We start from the raw sequence: 19,332 nt of genomic DNA, 5'->3' as shown, positions 1-19,332 counted from the left end.
TAATGCTTCAATTTGAAGCCCAGTTTTATCACTCATTCTTCTGCCTCAATATCCCACCCATAATATTCCGAACAGAAGTGGATTAAATCAGACAGAGGTCAACTGTCGACATCCTATACCTAATAAGGCATCAATGTCCTCCATACTCCCTTTATTCAGTTCTGACATGCAGAGCCTCAGCATTCGGAAGAAGGGCGACAAGCATTCTGGAGACGCCAGCCTGAGGTGAAAAGAGAGAAACCTTGTGAAATGATGGTGGTGCTGAATACAGGAAAAAAGCCTTCCTTTGGAACACATGCAATGTGGCCTGCAGAGGACTGAATCTGCTTTGTGACTAGTCTCCAGAGTATTTTAGCTATGTTCCTATGCTCTCAGTCAGCAGTCAAGCAATTGATAAAAGAGTACTTCTTCCAGAGCTGTGTAGGTCTCAAAATCATCAACAGTACATACAACTTAACTTGTATTGTTGTTTACAAAAAGTGTAAGGAAACTTGGTTGGCAAGAGAAAACCTGGCTGACTGGAGGTACAGGACAGGGGAAGCTAGAAATAGTTGTGTAGCCTTAAAGCAGCAACTAGCCTCAAGTAATGTGAGATCCAGATAAGAAGTCATCATAACAATTTTATATAGTTTTTAAAATGGTAGCCCCATTTTGAGAGTCCCAAGAGAGATTATAATAATTCATTGATCTATATTGAATTACCAAGGGCCAAAGTCCTGCAGACTTCTGCAAAGTTTCACCTATCGGATAAGTTACCCACAATTTTTGGGAGGAAGAGCTGAAATTTAAGTTTACAAAAACTGCTTTCATCCAAGGCCCTGGAGATGGCAGAGTGATTTGGATGTCATAAGGGCTATAAATTGGAAGGAGACACAGTCAATGTTCCAGTTCAAAAACTGACATCATACTCTAATTTTTGGGAGACCCTACAAATGGCTGAAGACATCAACTAGATTATAATTTTAGGAGATGAAACATTTGAGAACTACTTTCTCACATCAGCAAACCTCCACTTTTAAGACATGCATAGAAACGGGAATTGCAAGACTCTGACAAGAGAAAAAAATTACCCACAAATTACAATATTTATCAAACAGTAGCAATCAAACTACATTTAACTAAGAAATGCAGTGCTTATGGCAAAAGAGGACAAAAGCACGGCCTCTTTAGGATAGAATTTCACAGGGAAGTCTAGAATGCTGCTGCCAATCAGTCTACACAACCAAACCAGAAGGACTGGAACCCGCTTTTGGAAGGAGTCCACAGTGATTGCAATCCTTTCCTCTTCCAAATTTACAATTTCCAAGGCACTGAGCAAAATGACTATTGCTTTTTCTTCATTCATTTAATATTTGGTAATATTGATTTTCATAAGAGGATTTTCCATTAACACTCTTGCGCACCGTGCCTAGCTTGCCCTGCCCAATCTGGTATCCTCCAAATGTGTTGAGTCCACATTTTCCAAACTATGCTAGATAGAAGGATCTAATTTAGATTCAGACAGCACCTGCTTCTAGAAAACTGGCCTAGCGCTTCAGCTGTGTAAAAAAAAAAAAAAAAGGAGGCAACTCTAACCTTTTGTCCTTGCTTTCCACAGCTGTTTCCTCCAGGTTCATGGAAAAGCTCTGGGACAACAGGGGCAGCAGGTTAATAGCAATCCCCCCCTGACTTTCACCATCTTCCAAGCCATATAGAGCTTTCACCGGGAATGGGAAAGTGCTGGAAAGAAACCAAATGCCAACAGTAAAGCTCAATATAAAAATACCAAATTTAATTATTTTTAGGAGAGATTTTAATAGTTTTTGGAAATACCTATCCTCTATCTGTAGAAGATCAGTGACAAAATCGCTTTCAAAGTCTTGGACGACATAGTCCTTAATCCAGGCCTTAAGGGAAAAAGAAAAAAAAAACACCAATTCCACGGGCAAATTAACTGGAGTAGAAGAACAATGGAGAGATTAGTTATTTTCTTCAGATTTATAATACTGAACGTGCTTTATTGTAACTTAATATAATTCCAAATGGAGGTGCAAAGCACTCTTGCAAAAATTGTAGAAATTTTTCACATGATAAAAGGTAAAAAATATTAAATTGTATCTAATCAATAGCTCTGCATGCATCAAACATTTTTCAAAAGATTCCATGAGCTCGAAAAAAAAGAAACAGGCTGCTTTAAAAGCTGGCCATGGTTATGCAATATAATAAGGGAAAGGGTATAAGACCAGAACTCTGTATCCTACCAGAATCTGCAAATCCAGATTTCCTTTCTGAATTAAGTTGGCAAGTTCGTCATAGTACAAAGCCAAGGCATGAGGAACCTGCCCACAACAGGAGAATACAAGCTCCAACAAAGTTGTAATCTGCAGAGGGAGAGAGAGGAAAAAAAGAGTGCTTGGTTTTAGGCACATAAAGGTCAGGCGCAAATAACCCGGAATATTCACTGAGTTCAAAGCACAGAAGAGTTTGTTATTGGTATTCTATACCCAAGAATCTAGTCAACTAACGGTCAAAACTAAATTGGTGTTAGATAAGGACCAACGAAATTCAGAGGGCTGGATTTGGGTTTCTTGAGGCAAAGCAATAATTCCAAACTGATGGTACACTTAACTCCATCTTTCACATCAGCCTGCTCTGCTCTTCTCCTACAATGACATAGATTCAGACCACATACTGAGAGAAGCATTGCAGATTACCTAAAACAGCATTAGCACATGGGAAATACTCTGTATCAGCATGTCCTTAGGCAGTTGCCTTTCCAAGCAATCATAGTCCATCGGACCCAGAAAGAATAGGCTTTATTTTAAACATGACTCTAAAAAGTGTTTTAATTTTTAAAAATAGTCTCTTTTTACTATCCCAATCTCTGTTAATTAAATAAGGAGCGGTATTTCAATAGTTCATTAAAAAAGAAGAAGCTCTAAATAGGTCTACATTTCAAGTTAATAGCACTGCTAGGTTATATAGAAGTCTGCCCAGTATAGGTGTGGGAGAAGGGGGATATATAAAAGGAGTAAGGATTTACAATAGGATTTTGGGGGGGGGAGGGGGTTCAGTTGTAACCAATCCCCTTACAACTGACCACAAAAGTAAATTTTATGTCAGACTAATGCTGGTCTGCCAATAGATCTGCATTGCTGGACCCATGATTCTCTCTGAGCTTGGTGGTTTTCTTGCAGACATTTCATTACTAAACTAAGTAATATCATCAATCCATCAATTCCTCTATCCTTATCCACAGCCTTTTCTGACGGGCAGATTGAAGATTCACTGCAAGGAGTCCAGGATTTGACTGATACCTGATGTAATAATATCAAAGGGGAATTGCCTGTAAATATACCTATAAGAGAGCTAGTTGGTATAATGGTTAAGGCACCAGGCTAGAAAGCAAACGTCCTGTCTTAAGCATGAAGCCAGCTGGGTGACCTTTGGGCCAGGCCACTCTATTTCAGCGCTAGGCAAGAAGGCCCTTCTGAAAATCTTACCAAAAAAACTACAGGTTCAGGCAGCTGAAGGCACAGCCTCATCCTCATCTCTTATTCAATGCAAGTTTTCCTTTGAACATTTTAAAAAATACAGTGGAGAAATTTAAGAATATTTCTTAAAAGATTTAAGGCCTTGTGTGCTTTCTTCATGTGGGCTTCTCGGAAAACTCCCACACATCTACTCTCAAGTTTATACTGATGGCTTTTCCACTGGGCAATAATCCAGTTTCCATGTAACTGTGAATCACAGTTATTACTTGTACAAGCTGTGACAAGTCAGGAAAACTGTTTTGTCCTCAAAATTTCAGCAATGAAGTCTAAGGGAGCCCTGGGGGTTTGAAACATAGATGTGGCCATATCTGCAGTACAGAAAAACAGGAAAAAAAAATGGGGGACAAATCCTTCTCCAACTACTTTTCCTCATTAAAGCTAAGAGAAAAGAATAATTTCATATTTCCCTGATAGCACTAGAAATCTGCTATATAGAAACAACCCAACTTGCCTGTCTGTGTTGTTCCTTGCTCAGCTGTTCCCTTTCCAGCAATTTCCCATTTTCTTTGCTCCTGAAATTAGGTATGACATTAATTAAGGATGTCTGATGCAGCCAAACCTTCAAGTATAGTTTCTTAGTCTGAACCAGAGAATTATTGGAACATTGCTGATGTGCTGAGGAGCTCAAAATGAATGCAGGAAAGCCTTTATATTCTTACTTCATTGCTACTGTTCATTACTCCCTTTACTTTCATATTTTTTACAATTCTAACCCACAGTTATGAAATGATCTGCAGTTCGTCTATACTTGCCCTCTCATCATCAGGTGATACTTGCTTGCTCACCTCTTGGCTGCCATACTGCCAACCATGGTAACTGCTCCAATAATCCCAATACGTTTATACTTAGAGATAGTACTTGAGAGCTGTTTTCTAATCACCATGTGCATATCATCCTGCATGGAAAGGAAACTAAGTATTACAAAAACTGAAGTATGTGAGATAAATCTACGTACTTCTCCTGAACTGTAAGCAATGCCTAAAGAACAGTTAGTAGCACAGAACTATCAAAGCATACAAAAAGAAATAATATTATTCTGTTCTATAAATTGAGAGATATTTCAAAACTACAATTTCCCCCTTGGGATTCAGTGCAACAGTATACAATGCTTTAATAGTTGGCGATTGTTCTTTGAATGTAAAATGCATTTGCAAGAATGAAATTAAAGCAAGAAAAAATATCTGAAAGGCAATGCATTCATATAGAAATGTATGATGTCCGAAGGTTTCTCAAATAATAAACTAAATCTCACTTTGGTTATTTAGGCAATTTAGTATATTCAATTTTATATGTTATACTGAATTTCGAAAACATCTAGATTCATACACAGCTCCAATTTTTTAATGAATTTACAAAAATACTGACATGTAACAAAAGAAACATTAATCAAGAATTATTAACAACATTCACCAAATTTGAATAACTATTTTACACCCATTATGCATTAAATCTTTTTGATGCCAATGGCATCTAGACATTTAAAACTGAATAGAGAACCAGACCCAGCATCTTCAAATGTAGAGGACATAGGGATTGATCTTGAAGGAAAAGCCACTACCAATGCAATCTTTATAGACAGCCAGACTTGAGCCCAGATGAACAAGATAATTTGAGAAAACATCTCAGACATGTCCCTTCTTAGTTCACAGGAAGATAAAGTGAGGGAGGGGAAAAGCACATTCAAACTTGCAAGATTCTGTTTCTATAGTTTACAATAAAAGTAGTCCTATATGACATTGATTTCTTAATCTGGTCTACTTTATAGGGGCTAAAGTCAGCTATCAGTGGTCCACTCACCTGGATGTGGTTGTTTTTATGCCCCTGGCTAAATGCCAGCATGCTGAGGATGTGAAATAGCTTCCGGATTTGCTGTGGACCAAGATTATCCATATAGTCCAAGATGCTCTGAAAGGAAAGTTCACACTCAACACTTTAGAATATCATGAGTACATCAAGCAAGTAAGTTGAAGATAAATTGGAATATTTATCTTCTACTTCTATTAGATTTCTTTGTGTCACAGACAAGTAGAAGATGGACCAATGGCCTTCTTGCCACAGCCAATTTAGTATCAGCTGGTTGTGAGATTCTTCCAACAATTAAGTGTTCTGATCCAGAAAATCCATCTTAATATTCTTGTAGCAAAAATGCATACTCAGAATTATTTTAGAGACCAAATATGCCTAAATTGATATAAATATTTGCTTTGAAAAATAAGTCAATGGGTCTCAAGAATTCTAATAAGAGAAAAAGTAGATCCTCACTCTTCAAAGAATCTCATATACCTTCCAATATCAAATTAATTCCCCTATTTTATTTAATTAATCTTTTTTCTTTCAGTGAGAAATATGCAATATTAGACAGCTAAAACATATTGTATGCTTATTTGTTATGGGCTATCATAAACTAAACAGAATTAAAAATATTTTGGTATATGAAAGAATAAAATGCTATTTTTAAATATGTTTGTCTTTTCACAAAAATTCCAATTTCTAACTCTACAGAGAAATTAGTTAAATATACTTGAATCAAAGCTTCCAGTGTTGAGCCATGCTTACCTTCAGAAAGACAACAAAGGGAACAACTGATGAGGTATGGATAGACACGAGATCAGTTAATGTATCCAGGGAAACATCCACTTCGACCTTGTTGCCCCCACATACATGAGTAACTAAGGCACCCACAATCTCCTGCACAAAAGCAAAGTAGGAAAGGAAAAATTTAAAGTATAAATGTTTTGCTTTAATTTTAAACAGAATAGCATTTGTCTGCTAGGGTTGAAACTGGTAAGGAATGGTTTAAAAGTCCTTAAATAAACTTCCAGGTTTATGTGGTTGTCTAGCAATTGGAAAACTGACTGCATCTACACAAGCCAGCTTTTAAAGAACCACACAAAGTATCTCTAATATTCTCACTGTGTTTAAAGAACATGGATAGTCCTGGAAAAGGGCATTTCAGATTTACATCTATGGTTTTTATTCTTTGTTTTAACAGTGCTTGTTTCAAAAACTATTTTATTTTTTGTTTTAAAACTTTATGGAAAGTTTTATATTTCATTTTATTTTACTTGCACAAAAGAGTATGAGTCTACTTATAGTAAAACTGGGCTTTAGCTGCTTTTGTTACATGCAGAATAAAATGTGCCAGAAGTTATTAGTTCAATGCTACATGTGGCAAAAGTATAATAGACTGCTATGTAGCCTACATCTTCTGTATTTTCCTCAAAAATATTACATGAAAGCCTCAACTGATTTAAGAACTATGGGCAGCAGCATTACAAAGGCCCATCTGTGGATAATCATAACATATAAAAGACTATAAATTGGAATGTAACAGGGTAAAAGAGAAAAAAAATTAACAAAAGAAAGAAGTGGTGGTTTAATTATATATGACAAGGCTAAACTGTTATGTTAGAAAGAAAGAATTGATGTCATCTATGTTCTTCTGAATATGCATGAAAGTAGAAGCCCTACTTTTGCATGTTCTCTTCCAATAAATGATAATAACACACAATCAGAAATAAATTTGGGGGATAACTGTGCAGCATTGTGAATTAGTGATCCAAGAGGAAAAACATTCTGTCTAGATGACATGAACAGATGAATGAAAATAAAACAAGAACAGATGAGTGGAAATAAGGCAAGAAAACACAGAAAAAAATAAGTTATTTTGAAATCCAAAAATAATGAGAATGGTGAATGTATACTATATATGATTAGAATGTAATTGTCAGCCTCTATGATGCTTGATTGCTTTCGGCTGCCATTGTAATGGGTGGTGGGAGGTAATTTAGGGATTTGGGAGGGGGGAAGTGAGCTGGTGGTGTTGTCTCGTGAAAGGGAGGAAAACTCTTACTGCCTTTGTAGCAGATGCAGGGAGTGCTGATAGCACTCAAGTTCAACCATTCTAGCATACCAGATAGATGGGACCATCTGAAGAAGCACCTCACATGACATCTTGGGGAGATGTGGATTGGACATTCCACTTGGTCCTTGGGGGGAGGGATTTGGGGATGCTTTCAATATGTAATTTTTGTGCCTATTGCCTCAGACTTTGCTTTCCTTTCGTTGCATTCAGTTCATACTCAGTAAAAGTACCTTTCTCTACAAACATGGAGTTGGGTTTTTTTCTTTCTTGAGTTTTGAATGGAGGCACACCTGACATTAAGCAAAGTCTGAGGCAATAGGCCAGACGAATCGAGGAGGTATATACAGGTTTCAGCAAACTAACATGGAACACCAGGTGTATTCTCCTGAAAGTTTTTGGTAGCTCTAACTGTACCATGACCGGGTTTACAATTCGTAAAACGGGAAAAGGACATACATATTTAGGTCCGAGGTTTTTTTTGACTTTTGGGTAGTTTTTAAGTACTTAGTGGAGAGGAAAACCCTATCCCCCACTTGATAATCCTTTGACATAGCCCTTTTCTTATCAGCTTGTTTCTTATGGGCTCTGTGAGCCTCATCCAACGCCTTACGAGCTACAGGCCAGGTAACCTGAAGCTGTTCAATCCAGTCTACCAAGGATAGTATTAGAGGTTTTTCTTGTGGTAATTCCAGAATTACTGCAGGCCAATTCTGCTGCCTGCCAGCTGCCTGCAATTTGGCAGTTTGAATCTCACCAGGCTCAAGGTTGACTCAGCCTTCCATCCTTCCGAGGTCAGTAAAATAAGGATCCAGATTGTTGGGGGCAATATGCTGACTCTGTAAACCGCTTACAGAGGACTGTAAAGCACTGTGAAGCGGTATATAAGTCTAAGTGCTATTGCTATCTATCTAAAAAATTATGCTTGTTTCAACTATATCCTTAAATTATAGTCTACTCATACATACATATACATGTACAGATACAGATATGAAAAAGGAATAAACTAGGTCTAAAATCATGAATGATTTGATACATTTCATGAAAGATATAAAATGAGGTACATACAGAGATCCTGAACATGAGGCCAACTATATTTACAGTACAAAACAGAAAAGAATTAGAATGAAAGCAGAATGACTGCAAGAAGACAAAATACAAGCCCCATAAAAAGTATTGGATTGAATACACACACACACATATATAAATTATTATTTATTTCTTATTTAATACATTGCCACCCTCTTTTCCTCTCCAAATGAATTATTCAAAACTCTTACAGTATGTATAAAAAACAAAAATAATAAAAATGCATGTCGCAAAGATATGTATCTTTTGTACCTGCTGGCAGTAAGAATCAAAAGCTGTGAATGCTTGCTTGTACATGCAGCTGCCAAAGGAGACAACACAAGGATCTGCTGAGTTCACAAAGCTTTCAGCAACTGACAAGATTGCTGGAAAAAGATCTCTCATAACCTGAAAACATAAAAGGTAGACCAAAGGGGCTTCAAAAATGTATCTTTGTCTTTCCAATGCATATAGCTGATCATATTTATGGTATTCTATAATTTACTGATAACATAAAATCAGTTAAACAAGTTCTCTGAAGATGGGCTCCAGCATGAGTCCGAGAGCTTGGAAGAGTCAACATCTGGTCCCTGTGACCGACCCAGATTCGGTCTTGCAGTTTAACATCTGACTGCTGCTATTAATTCATCTATTGGATATGATGAACAATATTCTATTTCTGCCTTTATGGGAACTAACAATATATTGAATCCTAAATTAAAGACGCCCATTATTTTCTGCAGGAAAACAGGATATTTATGGAGAAAGCAGAAAGTCATTTCACCAACTGAACCTCTCATAATCACAAAAATGGCGTGGCTTTCTCCATACATTATCTGATTAATGATTTATGGCAGTACAGTATTTACAAACATGTGGAGAAAATAAACAGGTCCGTGGGCCAACAAAGAAGTAACTTTGCAATGTTTAATCTAGAAAGAAAAATAAGAAAACCCACCCAATGTGCTGAATTGCATCACAGCAAAGAACCTACCAGTGAGTGATATCGGAAGGCGTTCTGCAGCAACTGCTCTCGCAAACAACCCAACTGAATCTTACTCTTCAACAATCTCTCAATTTGTTTCTTGTTTTTGGTACTTGTAGCATAGATGATTAACAGCATTATCATATCCAGGACCTTTTTAAAAATAAAAGTGCTAAGCTAATTATGCAAATATTAAATCCAAAATAAAAAAGTAAGTAAACAATGGCAAGGTTCTTTAAAAATTAAGAGTCTCATGCAATAAGAAACCTACAAAGAATATTCTAAGAGGAAAATAGCTAGTGCAGAATCTAAATAGAATTACCTTATGATCAGAGGCGGAAGGAATATTCTCAATAGCCTAGAACAAGAAGGATGGATTATGCACATTATGAAGTTTAATAATTGCTTATATAACATTCATAAATAAAGTCTCAGAACCCTTCAGCAGAATAGATCTGCTAACTGCCAAAATTATATTAAATTCTGCATATATTTGAGAAAAATGGGATAACTTTTAGTGAAAATTGTAGAAATGCACTCTAAATTGTCAAAAAGACAGAACACATGTTTTGCTTCTAATAGGTTCCAGTTTCAACTATTGAGATTTGTGCATCACAGAAAACTCAGAAATATAGAGACAACACTAAAAAGATGGGGAACCACATTTAGTGCCAATTTTATAGGAAAGAGGAACCCCTAAATAAACATGTAAAACACAAGAAAGCTTTATAAAAGCTAGTTTAAAAGAGAGAGCATGGCAAAAGCAAATAAATAGGGAAAAAAGTTTAACCTTAATCCAACCTTCTAATACACACTTCTGAAATTTAAGAGCCGACTTTAATACTTCAAAAAGGAGCTTGAAAGAATCCTTGTTAATACTCATTTGGCTTGCAGATAGACTGAAAAGAAGCACAAGAGGATATTCAAACAACAGCAAACATTAATTCAGCATTAACAGTATTAAAATAAGTTTGATAAGGGTAAGGCTTTTGAGTTTCTTTTAAACAATGTGTTACCATAGTTGTTGGACATAGTTGTTGGCACAGAAAAAGGCTAACTTAAACAGATATTGATACTATGTACAGACCTTGACTGTGCCTGGTTGCTGAGTTTGCTTTGAGAAGCTTGGATACTTGGAAGGGCGGCACATGAGTCCAGATTCAGCTTCTTACGAAGGTCAGAAATTATCTGCATGACAGTATGTATTATTCAAACTTATTTGGGCAACAATAATGTATTCAAGATGATTATTAGGAAAAATGAGAAAAAAGGAAGACAGAAGGAAACAGCATACAAAGACTGCAATGGCATATTTTTATATGCAGTTTTTAACATATTTTTGTATAACACCAATTAATATATATTCCATATTCATGCAAATGACAAACGAATTAAAAAATAGGAAAGTGGTATAGTATGTCCTCTTCACAGCTCTAGAAAGAAAACTGCCCAGATTTTTTTCTGCAATACTTAATAAATGAAACAGCAGAAAGAAATAATACATTAATTATTAGGTATATATCCCACCTTTTAAAGAGCAGCACAAGGCAGCATGCATGGTGCTCCCTTCTCCTATTTTTTTTTCCTACAACAACCCTATAATGTGGGTTGGGTGAGATGGAATAACTGCCCAAAGTCACCCAGAGAACTTTGTGTGGAATAAAACCTGGGTCTTCCTGCTCCTAGTCCAGTAATGTCATGTAAAAAAGCTGCTTTATTAAATTCAAGTCTTGTTACTATTTCAGATTGTAAATATTTCAAGTTCAAAACATTCTTCCTAAAGTTTAAAGCAACTCCCAGTAAATTCTGCCTGCTTGATTAGGAAGTACAGGTTCCTTCCAGGTGCCTGTCTTAAAGAAAATCATCTATACAATTCTTGGGGAAAGGCCTTTTCAAATGTTGGCCCCTTTCCTGCAACAGCAATTCCCCTCCCCAAATTTAAGTTGGCACAGCATTATTGGGGAAGGCCTTGTTATTTCAGGCCTTTGAGGAGAATTTGAGAAGTAGAAACAAAAGTGATTCTTACTGCATGTATGTTTATAAGACATTAGATAGATCATTGACATAGGAATATTTTACTCTGTAAGTTTTATAATTTATTTAATTTTTTCTTAGTGATTTTAATGCTGTTTACAGGTGATAGAATAAGAAGCTGCTCAGAGCCAACTGTAACAAATCAGAACAAAATTGAAACAAATCAAACTCAAAACATCTGCTTATCTGCCTAGGTAAGAAAAAAGGGAGATTAAAATCATCTGAAATGATGCCAATGGTAAAAGTTTCAGATGTGAGTTAACACTGGAGCCTCTGTCATTCCTACATAAAAATAAAACCATTTTTTCCATATTTATTATACTGTGGACACTTCTTCATTCCAAAAATATAATATTCAAATTGAGCATCTTTGATGGTTAGGATAGATACTGTACCTCTGTTGCTTCAGTGGCCTTCATAGAATGAAGAATAAATTTAACTATTACGGGTAAATCTTCCACTTTTACAGCAGACACTGAAATCATGACAGACTGGCGTATCTATTGGGAGAGCAGAAAATTGTTCAGATGTCAAAATGAGAAAAAGAATTATATTCCTTGCTTGTGCTAATCCCAAAATGCTGAGTTAACTTTAATGTAAAACTCATTAAGTTTTTTTTAAAATAAAACTCATGCCAAAGGCTTAGAACAAAAACTAGAAAATTCAAGGTCATCTTACATTCTAGAAATTGTTTAAACTTTCAGATAACAGAGACAATCCTCCCAACAAAGAAAACTTGGAGCAATCAAGATTGCCTCTTAGTGTGACTTTCTTGCCTATACTGGATACAGGAGTAGAACAGTTAATGAGTTTCTGGCTGATTCCAAAACCTCGGCAAATTTAACTCCTGACAGGAGATTCCATACCTCAGACAGAAGTTCCATATCAAGATTCAAACAGGAAAGTGCATCTAGGACTGGAACTGTAAGCCCAATGTTCTCCTTTAACAAAGAACTAAAGAATAGACCAAAAAAAAAAAAAAACCATTAACAGATACAAAATACCCAAACTACAATATTATATAGTGTTTTTTTTTCCCAATTGCTCATCATAGGACTTGGAGATTATCCAAGAAAGATGTGAAAGCCAGGAAGGTGCTTGCAACTAGCTTTATTGATACTAAAACAGTTGGAACCTTTTTTTCTCCATTGTGTTATGAATTTTCTTATTTTTCTGGTTCCTGGACTGTTCTTACTAACAATTCCAAAGTCTATATTGGCTCATTTCTCTAAATGGGTATCCCTTAAAACTTAACAGGAATGGACTATAATCAAATATTAAAATTTCCAGGCCTTTCACCAACTTAGTTCCTTTGGACATGATCTCTATTAATTCTTATACTTAATGACATGGTGTTGCTGGAAAAGGCCAGAAAACCATAAAAATACAGGAAGAATATTTTTAAAACACAGTAACACCATATCAGAGCCTTGATAGTACAGGGGTTTAGTGCACCCTGTTATTAACACAGCTGCCTGCAATTTCTGCTGGTTCGAATCTCTCCAAGGCTCAAGGTTGACTCAGCCTTCCATCCTTTCTAAGGTAGGTGAAATGAGGACCCAGTTTGTGGGGGCAATAAGTTGACTTTGTATAAAATATACAAAAGAATGAAGGCTATTGCTTAACGCATTGTAAGCCGCCCTGAGTCTCCGGAGAAGGGCGGCATATAAATCAAATTAAAAAAAAAAAAAAAATTACCTAAGTTGCTTGGCAATTTCACTATGCTGGGAATCTTCCAGAATTTCTGGCAGACTTGTAATGATATCATGTTGGATCAATGGAGGTGAAACATAAACCATCTGCATGATCATTGAAACAAGATCCTACAAGTAACAAAGCATGAGGTCACAGAAATTCAAGAAAAGAGTTTCTCTACAGGTGACTGCTTATACAACATACTGAAAGCCAGGAGATTTATGCTATATATACATACCTAAGATACATACCTGATTATGTTTTAGAAATATAGTATTTATATAGTATGTCAGCAAACATTTTGCTATAAATCAAAATCAAGCTTTATTTGATTTTATTAAATTTATATGCTGCCCACGTTACTATCCAAAGTGACTCTGAATGGCGTATAAATTTCATAAATAAAATCGCTTCAAAGAAAAATGGGTAGCAAACAAATCTAAAAATAATAATAATAAAATCAAGCTTGATTTTGCTACTAGGTGCCCCACAAATTGTTTCTCTATACAACCATGTAATTTTACCTCCCCAATTTAGTCAGAAGAGAATTTTGGTAAATATTTTTGCATGATTTCAAGTAGCACTGCACAAATTATATTGTAAGATCCAGCACCAGATGAATTTTAAAATGAACCCTGAGAAAGAGTTTGTAATTGTCTACTATTTGGTCTTGCCTTGTTGTCAACTATCCTGTCAAGCCATTTTAATTGATTGACAATCAGCCGAGGCAAATTTAATCCATCACTGCCAACACTGAAAAATAAAAATGACAAAAGAATCACAATAGGGAAGAGATCAAGCACACTATTTCCTTACTACTAATACAGATTATATTCTAAAATCTATTAATTGTCTAGCTGTCTAGATACGATCCAAATTTTCTTTTTTCAGCACCATCTCTTTAAGCCTTTTTACTGGAAATAAAGGCACCATTCATAACATAAATAACATTAGGAAGATTGACTAACACTTTAATTTTGAGCCATGTAACAATATACACTAGGCATTAAAATAAAGTCAATTATAGTTCACCAGACTACCGTTTATTTTGCCATGTAAAGCTGGCCTTTTATAACAGAAGGTATATATACCATAAAAAACTGAATGTCAATCTTTCATTGTGTACTGCTTAGGACTGCAAATTATTTATACCAGTCTACTGTATTTTCCCCCCTTCAATGCAAATCAGATCCCATTTTTAGCATTCCAAAACAACAACAATAAAAAACAGAAGTTATCTGATAGACAATGTTATACCTTAAATACCTTTCAAAAAGGATTTTATTTTATTTTATTTTATTTTGTCTGTCTGTCTATCTGTCTGTCTGTCTGTCTGTCTGTCTGTCTATCTGCCTGCCTATCTAATATCTATCTATCTCATAGTTTTTAACTGCCCATCTCCCTCAGATTTACTTACCTTTCCTGAAAAAATTCAGGGAGCTTTTCAAATAACAGTTTTATCACAGCAGGCTTCCAAAAAACAAAAAGATAAATGAGTTTTGAGAAAATTGCATTTTTACATTGTGTACAAAATATTGTACAAAATAATACAAGAAAAATTTCCTAAAGTATCAATTAATGGTACATAAAAACATTGGAGATGTCTACAAGCAAAATGATACAATAGCTTTCTGTTTCAGAGAAGACAAATTCTATCTCCTGAATGTAAAAGTTAAAAGTTGAATCTATTCAAATATTTTACTTTTTCAGCTTGACTAAATCTGTTACAAATATTGGGAAATCTTAGTTCATATAGCATTAAAAAGTTAATGCAAATATTTACAATAAACTTAGTTTTAAATATAGAGACTACAAATCAAATTTCTCATTGTAATACAAAGACACACACACATTTTGAATACGAAAACTGTTACTTCATTTGCGCAATATATACAAAGAGACTACAAACCAATTACTTGATTGCAATAACAACTATTCAAATCTGGAAGAAAGTGATCAGTTTGTTATGCATCCTTTGTGCCTCTGTGAAGCCCAGTTTAAAGTGAAACAGAATTATACCCATTTCCCAATTTCTTCACTGCATTTAAAAAATTCAGGGTACGGGTGGATTAATATTAACCCGATGTTATTTGCAGTCAAAATTGATCAAAACTAATGGATTTTTCCAACAATCTTGTGACATCTTTCTATTCATCATTCTAGTCCTATCTAGGCATTCTCTGAAGAGTAATTAGGAAGAAACTGGGCTGTATACAGTCATACAGTTGCCTCTCTCCAAACTCCATAGATTCAGGCAAAGATATGAATTATATATTGAGTTGGCTCAAATGAGAATACAGTTCTCTTTGGATTGTACCAAACAGACTGTACCAAACCCTGGACCAAATAGAGCAGAATAATAATTACAGATGATTGGAGAAAGGTTGGAAAGATGGGAATAGACTGCATGTGAGCTCCATTTCCCCCCACTTTTATCTTTCCCACAAGTTCAGTCTAATGCCTTAGTGGCACCTTAGATGTCTACTTTTGATTGTCAGGAGAAAATGGGAAAATCAAATGATAAACATACCTGCAATATCTCAATACCAAGAAGCAATTTAATGAGGCTTTCACAGTATGAATGCACTGCATCACTAAGGAGGAGAAAAACAGTTTTCATTATAGAAAATTTGCTGATTGGTTGCATAATCTAATTGCCAAGTGGAAACATGTGAATTAAAAACTATGTATTTGTACTGGAATAATATCTGAATTATTAAAAAAAAATGAACAAATTTATCACTTTCAGTCAATATACTGTAACATTTACTTACAGTATATGCTTTTGGACTTCCCTCTAAAAGATGCATCAATTTACATTAGTACTTTTATCCAGTGGTGAAATGCTGCCAATTTGCACTGATTCAGGCAAACCGGTAGTGATAAAAGCTACCAGTTTGGGTGAACCGGTAGTAAAAAAAAAAGCTACCGGTTCCTCTGAACCGGTATTTCCGACAATCAGCTGTGCCGCGCAATTTAAAATCGCTAGAAAGCAAGAAATCCTGCTTTCTAGTGAATCTAAATTGCACAGCACAGCTATCCCCCCCCATGCTGTTCTACTTACCTTCCCAAGCCTCCTTTTTCTATGCGAAGTGTGCGTTTGGCGTGTGCTGTGCATGCGCTCACCACGTTTGGTGCACACTGCGCATGTGCGCACAGGGTGTATTTGGTGCATGCTGTGCATGCAGCGTGCGCTTGGCATACACCGCACATGCACAGCCAACGAACCGGTGGCAAATTGGTTCAGATTTCACCACTACTTTTATCCCTATCCCCATCAAGGCAGGTTCATATGCGCCATTAGGGATTTTTCAATACCGCTGAAGCTAACTATAGTTATGAAACATTTGGGTGATCTGAACTCTTTTTACTTACTTTGTTTCTTGATTTTGTGCAGGTATGCATGGTAGAAGACAATTCCTAAATTGATCTCTGTTTTCAATGTGGGAATCCAAGCCACTGATGAATTCTGCAACAATCTAATTTAAAAAAGGACACAAAAAGGAAGACCGAACAACTACAAAAGTCATCATTGCTTTTCAGCTCTTTGCTATGTGGGCTGAAATAAATATATATCAATATAATTTCAGAAATGTCATATGATCAGATTCATACCTGTGGATAAGAAGGATGTTTTCTTAAGGCTTGAATCAACTTTTTCTGGAAAATTGCTCCATCTACAGCTACAAAAAAAGTATCAAGAGAATCATGCATAAAAATATGTATCTACATCACATTATTCTAAAATGCCACCTTCCCTTGTCTGTAAACAGCTCCATGACAGCTAGCCGAAATCCAACAGCTTTTTAAAAAATTTCCTAAACTGGAAATATAAGAAAATAAAATGACTATATATCTTTCTGGAAAACCTGCCTTGTGCCAAATTGCATCCAATCAAGAGAAGAAGCCTTTGCTTTTCTTTTTCTGATTCACTGAATTTGGTTTGTCATACAGGTTTTGACATTGACGGTGACACATCAAAGACAACTGTACAGCATGTTTTCTTCTCTTTGCAAAAATATTCTCGGTAAACATAGAAAGAACTGCAAGGTTTCCACAAACATTAATCAATTGTGGGGGGACACCTGAAATACTAGGAAGAACTAATAAACTGGGTTTCCCAAAAGTAATAGGACAGTCACAATTTGACAGTAAATCAGGAAAAAAATAATATAGTTAAATTTAATATAATGTATGTCAAAGAGATAATATAAAAACACAGAACAAATTAATCATCATCACCACCATTATCATCCATTTTGTGATGGATATTTATTTTAAATATAACTGAAATCCTTCCTGTTCATGACTCAACAGTCTTCAAGAAAAAGAATTCCCCCCAGATTTGCATATCTAACACCAAGTACTCCATTTACCAAAGAAGCATAGCACAACAAACAATACCTATTTCATTCTGTTTTTCTCCTGCTTTCAGTGTAATCCCTGCATTCTTAAGGAAATGCCCAAAAACATTATTGTTTTCTATATCATCATCTTGTAGAACAGACTTTTTCTTTCCAGAGGTTCGAGGCCTTTTTGCTTCTAATAGGGAAACATAAGCAAAATGAATGTTGAGGTTAATGTGGAATCACAACAGCTAAATGCATAAATTAACATTCAAGTAAAAAAGTTATCCCATTTTTTTGTTATTTCTGCCTTGAAACAGCAATGCAAGGGATTGTAAAACACTTTCTGACAAGCCAGTTGTAAATACTGTAGAGGGAAAAAAATAAAAAATGGTTCTGCTTTATAAGCATCTAAGAGTGTATTTTGTGTATAAGAGTGTATATTGTGATCATAATTGCTGGACATGATGCTCATAATGAATTAAAACAAAATCAATGGGACTTAAACTTTTTTTCTGAATTGCATTCTCTATTATACTCATGTTTTTATCAGAACTCTCAAACTTGACTCTATTAAGAAGTTTATATGTTCAAATTAAAATTATTATACCGCTATACTATAATGTGGACATTATAGAAGGATTGACATGTTAGTGGCAAAAAATCAGGAGTCTGATAATATATTTTCTGATTAACAAATGTTAGAACCCAAAGTATGGATCCGGTACATAGATGACATTTTTGCCATAATTAAAAAGGGTCAACTACAGAACACACACAAAACAATCAACAACATTTTCAAAGGAATAAAAGTTACTAGGGAAAGAAGAAAACAACACATTACCATTCCAGGATACCCTCATCAGCAAAGGCAGTGACAACAAATTAGAATCACAAGTATATAATAAAATCACTCACATCAGCCAAGTGCTCCACTACCAAAGTAACATCCCAACCTCCCACAAGAGAAACTGCAAAAACACTATTTAGACAAGCACAAACATTGCAGCAACCTGAATATCAGAAAAAGGAAACAGATCACCTATACAATATCTTCCAACAAAATGGACATGCATACAACTTCATTGTTCCTGACCACTTAATCCAATACAGCCTAAGCAACACGAGCTGTGAAAAGAATAACACTGCCATATATCAAAACATCTCAGAAACCACCAACAGACTATTACTGCAACATGGCATCAGCATAGTACCAGCCGCAGAAGAAAAAACAGGAGTCATCTACAACATACAGAGTAAGGACTACAAAAGCCACAATGTAGGACAAACAGGCAGAAGATTAGCAGATCATATCCACATAAACAACTAACAGCAGTTAGAAGACATGATGAAAACTCCTTAATTTCACAACAAATGGATAGATCTAACCTTAATTTAAAATGGAAAACTTTGAGTATCCTAGACCAAGCCAAGTCCAAAAACACCAGAGAATTTCTAGAAGCCTGGCACTTAGACATATCAGCCATCAACAGGCATATAGGAGCTGTGGTGGTGCTGTTTATGAATACAATACTGCAGGCTAACTTATTGCTCACTGCCTGGAGTTCGATTCTGACTGGTTCAAGCATGACTTAGCTTTCCATCCTTCCGAGATCAGTAAAATGAGGATCCAGATTGTTGGGGCAATATGCTGACACTGTAAATTGCTTAGAGGGCTGTAAAGCACTATAAAGTAGTATATAAGTCTAAGTGCTATTGCTATATAGATATAAATAATATGGAACATGGATGTCCTCAACCATTGCAACTGCGACAATAATATTTGAGAATCAATGTTTGTAACTGAGC

The 19,332-nt window shown here is 35.6% G+C and overlaps 1 protein-coding gene across 1 annotated transcript in view; it reads right to left on the bottom strand.

Annotated features, from left to right (window-relative positions):
- Window positions 1-19,332, bottom strand: part of FANCD2 (FA complementation group D2) — a 44,155-nt gene that overhangs the window by 24,166 nt on the left and 657 nt on the right. The window contains exons 3-24 of the mRNA XM_070937106.1: window positions 17,582-17,719; window positions 16,793-16,860; window positions 16,553-16,656; window positions 15,708-15,771; window positions 14,595-14,647; window positions 13,852-13,930; window positions 13,181-13,305; window positions 12,349-12,436; window positions 11,878-11,982; window positions 10,536-10,636; window positions 10,239-10,347; window positions 9,771-9,806; window positions 9,458-9,601; window positions 8,737-8,871; window positions 6,090-6,221; window positions 5,331-5,438; window positions 4,319-4,428; window positions 3,985-4,045; window positions 2,241-2,360; window positions 1,813-1,886; window positions 1,576-1,719; window positions 120-220 (exon numbers count right to left, since the gene is read on the bottom strand). Coding sequence (XP_070793207.1) covers window positions 120-220; window positions 1,576-1,719; window positions 1,813-1,886; window positions 2,241-2,360; window positions 3,985-4,045; window positions 4,319-4,428; window positions 5,331-5,438; window positions 6,090-6,221; window positions 8,737-8,871; window positions 9,458-9,601; window positions 9,771-9,806; window positions 10,239-10,347; window positions 10,536-10,636; window positions 11,878-11,982; window positions 12,349-12,436; window positions 13,181-13,305; window positions 13,852-13,930; window positions 14,595-14,647; window positions 15,708-15,771; window positions 16,553-16,656; window positions 16,793-16,860; window positions 17,582-17,719 — 2,199 coding nt within the window. The remainder of the gene's footprint in view (window positions 1-119; window positions 221-1,575; window positions 1,720-1,812; window positions 1,887-2,240; window positions 2,361-3,984; window positions 4,046-4,318; window positions 4,429-5,330; window positions 5,439-6,089; window positions 6,222-8,736; window positions 8,872-9,457; window positions 9,602-9,770; window positions 9,807-10,238; window positions 10,348-10,535; window positions 10,637-11,877; window positions 11,983-12,348; window positions 12,437-13,180; window positions 13,306-13,851; window positions 13,931-14,594; window positions 14,648-15,707; window positions 15,772-16,552; window positions 16,657-16,792; window positions 16,861-17,581; window positions 17,720-19,332) is intronic.

Source organism: Pituophis catenifer, unplaced genomic scaffold, assembly GCF_029215685.1.
Source record: "Pituophis catenifer annectens isolate HBS135680 unplaced genomic scaffold, rPitCat1.0.hap2 SCAF_2, whole genome shotgun sequence".
Classification (NCBI taxonomy): Eukaryota; Metazoa; Chordata; class Lepidosauria; order Squamata; family Colubridae; genus Pituophis; species Pituophis catenifer.
Note: the sequence above shows the minus strand (reverse complement) of the source record. Positions and strands in the feature narration are given on the sequence as shown.